The sequence below is a fragment of the Ursus maritimus genome, unplaced genomic scaffold (genome assembly GCF_017311325.1).
Source record: "Ursus maritimus isolate PB19 unplaced genomic scaffold, ASM1731132v1 scaffold_19, whole genome shotgun sequence".
NCBI lineage: Eukaryota > Metazoa > Chordata > Mammalia > Carnivora > Ursidae > Ursus > Ursus maritimus.
Genome location: NW_024424341.1, coordinates 49,407,380 through 49,413,907, shown reverse-complemented (window position 1 = coordinate 49,413,907; position 6,528 = coordinate 49,407,380). Strand labels below are relative to the sequence as shown.

At 47.7% G+C, this 6,528-nt stretch overlaps 1 protein-coding gene across 1 annotated transcript in view; it reads left to right on the top strand.

The window, feature by feature from the left end:
- Positions 1-6,370: 6,370 nt before the first annotated feature.
- ZNF875 (zinc finger protein 875) overlaps positions 6,371-6,528 on the top strand; it is a 26,428-nt gene continuing 26,270 nt past the window's right edge. The window contains exon 1 of the mRNA XM_040634410.1: positions 6,371-6,403. Within this exon, the coding sequence (XP_040490344.1) occupies positions 6,371-6,403 (33 nt within the window). The remainder of the gene's footprint in view (positions 6,404-6,528) is intronic.

Sequence of the window (6,528 nt, the reverse complement as noted above, 5' to 3'; positions counted from 1 at the left end):
GCTCGGGTCATGATCCCAGCGTTCTGGGATGGAGCCTCTCGTCCCCTGCTCAGCGGGGAAACCTGCTTCTCCCTCTCCCACTCCTCCTGCTTGTGTTCCCTCTCCCGCTCCCTCGCTCTCTGTTAAATAAAATCTTAAAAAAACTTGCCTTCTGCTCCTGAAGGAGGGGTCACAAGGAGTTGTTGAGCAGAGACGGGGAGACACTGGACTGATGTTTCTTTAAGGGTTCCCCTAAGAAGGGGGAGGCTAAACTTTCTCAGGCAAATCTTTTTATTTTTTTAGCTCTAAATTTCGGGCAAATTGTGTAGAGATTGAAGAGGTAAGACTAAGCTTTCAACATTCACACTGAGAAAGGCCCAGGGGATGAGTTGGGCTGCAGTTTGGGGTGGCAAAATGGTAGACAAGTGGACAGCAAGAAAATATAACCCAGAGGGAGAAGAGAAAATACCCCTCAGAAATCAGGGCAAAATCCCCAAGCGTCTCTTTCCCCATGGTATCACCAGGATGTGGATTCCCCTCCTAGCTCCACCCCTGCAGTGCCAGTGAAGGACAGCAGAGCTGTGGGGATGAGAGTTTGATCACTCCATTCAGTGCACACCCAGATGCATGTGTGGCACCTCCTGGTGTGCTGCCCCACTGGGTAAGTTCAGTGCTTCTCCGTGCACAGTATGTATGTATTTCCATTCAGACATCCAGCCTGTGTGGCACCTGTTGATTTGGTTTTGATCTCCTGTCATTGCTGATAATCGAGACAACAGTTTAAAATTCTTCAGCTTGCAGGTATGTGATTGGGAGATAGTTTTCTTGTTTCTTGTTTTTGTTTTTTAAGATTTTATTTATTTGGCAGAGAGACAGCGAGCCATTGAGAGAGAGAGCGTAAGCAGAGGGAGCGGCAGGCTGAGGGAGAGGGAGAAGCAGGCTTCCTGCTGAGCAACAGGGGAGTGGGATCACGACCCGAACCTACGGCAGACGCTTAACCAGCTGAGCCACGCAGGCGCCCCTGGAGTGTATTTTACACCTGTACCGTTTCTCAATTCGGACTAGCCGTGTTCCTAGTGCTCAGTAGCCACATGTGATGAGTGGCTGTGTCATTAGACAGCACAGCTCTAGGGAATAATTTTATCTACACACTCCACCTCTCTTCCTGCCTGCTTTATTCTCATGGACCTCCACACCCTGGAGCCTATGACTTTTGCCTCCCTCTTTTCTCTCTTTCCGTTTGTTGTCTTTCTTGCTACGGAGACTTGTTTCCAATTCCTTAATATTCTGGCCTGATTTCTTCTGTCTTACTTTCCTTTGAGGCTCATTGTTTTCCTCTCTACCCCATTTCAGCCTTTTCCCATAAGAGGTGCCGTGCTTTTTTTGTCTTGGTTGGGCATTTATTTGCAGTTACTTACTAATGATTATTTTCTTTGTCCCATCAGTTGAGTTAGACACTTTCCCCATTTTTTTTATGTATCTTTCTTGACAGATTTCCAGATTAATTTTAGAGTTAAACTGGAAAACTGGGATGCATAAATTTAGAGATGTAGCACCCCTTTTGTTTCTGCCTTGATTTTTAAAATAGCATATATAGCTACATATGTATTTTAGGGATATAAGATTTCACTCTTAGTATTGCTTTGCCTTGACTATTTTTGATAATTATTTTTATATCTTTTCTATGTATTTTAGGGTTTCCATTAAACTGATGTAAAATTTTGTGTTCTTTTATATGAAAAATAAACATTTAAAAAAATTTCTACTCGAGTGGTTTTTTTTTTTTTTTTTTTTTTTTTAACCTAGGAAAGTCCATACAAATGGGCGTATCAATGACGTTCCTTCCTGTGCTATAATGGAATGTTATCAGGAAGCAGGGCATCAGATCTCAGTGAGGGAGGGTAGAAAGTAGGTGTTCTCAGAGTGCCAGGGTTCCCAGGTTTTCTGGAAGGCTTACATGGGTCCAGTGGTTGGGCCTGTCACTACCTGACAGAGCACTTCCTCAGTGGTACCTTGTATTTGTAGACATGTTGCTGTCGATGTTCTTTCAGCATCTTGGAGGTTTTTGTTTGAGGAGTTTCCAGAGAAGCCCCTACACGCAGGCTTCAAGTCCCGTCTGCTGCTGCTTTGCTCTATAGTACCTCCCCCTGACCTGGTGGTAGAGTAAAGCCTAGTGTGGTCCTTGGACCAGCAGCATCAGCGTTACCTGGAAACGTGTTAGAAATGCAGATTCTCAGGCACCACACAGACACTGAATTAGAAACCAGGTGAGGCCCAGTCATCTGTGTTTACTAAGCCCTCCCCTGCCCAGGTCTGTTGCAGCAGCTTCTGAGAAGCACTGTTATCAGATGTTTGATTTCAGGCTAACTTATGTCTGCTCACTGCCTGGCCCTTGCACAGGCATCTGGCTCCTCTTGGAATCCCTCTCCTGGACTTCCTAATCCCTCCTACTTGAAGTCTGTCTTCCACAGCCTCTGCACTTACTGGCTTTTGTTTCTAGTGTGTTCTGTGATTATGTCTTGTCTGTCATCACACTGTGGGAGAAGTGGCCCGGGCCGGACTTGCCATCTGCTGCTGCAGGGAGTAGTAACGTGTTCAGAAGGAAGGCAAGGAGCTGTGCTTGTGTGTGCCTCACAAAACAGACGGACACTCTGCTTTGTTTTTACTTCATCTCCTGTTGACTTCACAACGTGAGTGCAGGTTGTGTAAACCTCTCGACTGAGTGATCCATAAACATAAGTCTGTGGACACACAAAGTCTGCATATGTGGATAAACTCCCCTGACATGTCATTTATTTATCCATCACTTCATCTCTGTGGTGTCCGATTCTTCTACCTTGTTTTCTGTCACTGTACCCATCTCTACTTGAATGTATAGGAAATATTTTATTATAAAAATATACAAATATTATGTTTACTTGGTGGTTTTTCTCCTCCCTGCTGGAGCTGCAATGTGGGGCCAGTAAGTCCCTTTGGGAGGCCCTAGCTTCTGACCGCTCCTGCTCTGCCTTCTCTGGCGAACTCTTTTGGAACAGAAGGTCTTGCCTGCCACCCTGTGGCTGCAGGTGACCTAGCAGAGGTGTGGGCAGCCATCTCTTACCCTTGAACCTGAGTTTCCACATGAGTAGATTTAACTGCTGTATGTCTTTCTGACGACAGGATTGTGCTCATTTTCCTCATCTCCCTCTTGAGGGGCTGTTTGCTGTGCTTATTTACTCCCCATTTGTCTACGCCCCATTTGTGCATCACCCGCTGATGTTAATCCATGCTCTCCCATCTGTGCACAGGATGAGAAAGGCTCTACATGTGACTCTCTCTTGTGTTTTTTATTCAGTGTCAACCCCTGAATATACCTTTCAGGGGTATCTGTCATCTTTCTTCCAATCTAGCCACGATCCTTGTGCACCCACCTCCCCAAAGACTGTCTCTTTGTAATGATTGTATGCACAAACAGCACTTCTTTCTGCCTCCTGCATCCCCATAAGCTCCCCACCCCACCCTCATCTGATTATTTCTTTCCTCTCTCATGTTCTACTTTTATGTTTTCTCACCTGAAAGGGGAGGACTAGCTCCTTTGTTTTCTGCCTTAATTTCTAAGTCATAGATTACTTCCAGGCTAAATTCTCAGAGAATTCAGAGAAATATTTTACTTACCAGATTACCATTTTATTATAGAAGGATAATATAGGAAGAGCCACATGGAGGAGATGCACAGGGCGAGGAATGGGGAAGGGTCACAGCTTTCATACTGCGTGCACCACTCTCCCTGAGTCTCCATCAACCTGGAAGCTCTCCATACTCCCATCTTTTGCATTTTAATGGAGGCTTCATTACACAGGCATGAACTAGTGATTGATTCAACCTCCAGCCCCTTTCCTTCCCTGAAGGAAAGAAAGGGGAGTAAGTTTGCAGAGTCACATCATCACTTGACCTGCTGTTATGTTATATTTGATTTATTATATGTAACCTATCAGCTTGGGTCTCTCTCTTCACTGACTGTGTAAACATGTCTACACATAGGGATATGGACTATCTCAAGATCCCACCTCCATCCACCACCCACCCCCGGCACCCCAATCCCTTCTCTAAAGCTTTTAGTCCTTACATTTCATGTGTGCTTTTCACAGTCCCATGTCTGATTTTGGTTCTTACTGAGTTCTGTTAACAACCATTCCATGTTCATGGATATGAAACCCTTTGTGAGCTGTGCCACCAGGACTGGAATAGGGCACTAGGCTGATCCTTCCTGAACACGATCCAATTTGGGGGAGGCTGATACTAACATGCAAACTTTGTTTTTTTACTTCTCCAGGTAAAGGGATATTGGAAGAGATTCTGGAGTGGGATGTGAAGATTCAAGAGCAGTCTTTGAATATTTGCATCATGATAGGTCTTGGAGGTGCCTTGTGGGTGGGTCTTTGGGAGGTTCCATTATCAGGGAATTATGGATATTAAGGAAGTCAGGAAATAAAAGATTAACTCACAATTCAACAATCCAGGGTAAGCTCCCAAAGGCCTCTTTCTGGCTACTTAATGCCCAGAAGCCAAGACCTCACTTCCTTTTTTTTTTTTTTTTTTTTTTTTTTAAGATTTTATTTATTTGACAGAGATAGAGACAGCCAGCGAGAGAGGGAACACAAGCAGGGGGAGTGGGAGAGGAAGAAGCAGGCTCATAGCAGAGGAGCCTGATGTGGGGCTCGATCCCATAACGCCAGGATCACGCCCTGAGCCGAAGGCAGATGCTTAACCACTGTGCCACCCAGGCGCCCCAGGACCTCACTTCCTATCAAGACTACAGGCCAGTAGGTGCCAGTGAGGTTCATAGTGTCAGATCTATTCATGCCTTTCCCTACAGCTGGCACTTTGAGGGCAAAATATAAGGGGGCACCATAAAAACTTAGTAATCAAGATAAATATTTTAAGCTAGTATCTTTGAAAATCAATATTAATGCCAAAAAAATTATGATGAGCAAAACTGTCAAATTCTGCTTCCTCTTCACACCTCATCCCTCCACCTCCCAACCACAACCACGGTAAATGTCCTCTAAGTGGCACCTAGCTTACAATAAAAAACCCCCCAGGGATTTCAGGATCAAGCCACAGTTCCTCACCACACTTCTACTTCTACCACCAGGGGGCCTTTTGCTCCTGGCCTCGGGTCCCGCCTCCCCACCCATCAATATCCCGGGGACACAGGACCAGAGCCACCCACTGCTATTCCGGGAGTTGGCGCAAGCCAATCCCGCTCTCCTAGAAAATAGCCTTGGCGTTCCCTGTGCGTACTGGCTCACCAAGGCCGGTGTCGCTCCTATCCCGGAGTCCCAATAGAGCATCATTCCACCACTTCATCCCCCAAGAGCTTTGCCCTGAGCCGCGCCCACTCGCGCCAATCTGGACCCTGATTTCTGCTCCTGGAAGAGCACACGGGGCGGAGCCTTGGCGTCGGTTACCCCAGCTCACCTGCGCCGCTAACCGTCAGCGCGCAGTCTGTCTACCGGCCTCCGTAACACCGGCGGGGCGCTAGAACCACATTTCCTAGAATCCTCGGGCATTTCTGCGACTTTCTCGCGGTACGCAAGATCTCATTGTCCCTCGGAGGATAAACACCTTGCAGCCTGATCTTCTTAACAGTGAGCTCCTAAACTTCGTTGTATGAGAGATGCAGATGTCAGAGTCACCCGGCCGTTGGCGAAGCTTGCCTCACTCACCACCTCTCCAGCCCAAAGACTACACCCTCCAGAGGCCCCCGCGGCCACTTCCGCCATCCCTCGCGCCCTCCTTGCTGTGGAGTTCACGTAGCGGGAACACTTCCAGCTGGTGGGTCCCCCCCACTCGCTGGTTGGCGGCAGCTTAGGCCTCCCTATTCGGGTTGTTCCCACACTTCTGCACTCGGTTCCCGAGCCTCAACCTCAGGATTGGCAACGTGTACCCCGCGTTCCGTGAGTGCCCTATAGTCATTGCCTTGTCCAGTCAGCACGTCCCTCTGCTTGTCCCTGTTTTACTCGTGGGGACACAGGCTGCCTCTGAATTCGGGCGCTCTTCCATAGGCACCTCCAGGCCATTATCTTTTCATTCCAGTCCGTAGTTAGAGACAGACCCTTACTCCTCTGCAGGGGGACATGGGCTCCACTCCCTGGCCAGAGCTTGGGGCTGAACTTGAGGGTGCTCGGTCACTCTGAACCCTTTTCCCAGGGCTCTAGATGGGAATTGGGTTGTGCTGGTGATTTCTGTGACACTGAACCCCCAGTTGTGGGGCTCCCGAACAGACCGCACCTTGACTCCTGGGGAGGGGCTCTTCCATGTGGGCGCGCCCTCGTTTCTCTTCACATCCCCAGATCTATCTTCTAAGACTTTGCCCTTCTCCAGAGAGAGCATTCAGGAGACTAGGAAAATGGCCACGGGGCTCCTGAAAGCCAAAAAAGAGGTGAGAATTTTCATCAAATTCCATTTTGGCTGCCAATAGGATGGATCTGTTCCTTTTTCTTGCGCTGTAGGCTGCCTTGTTGGTATTGGGCAAAGTTCCTGCAGGAGTGGTGGCTCATCTTACAT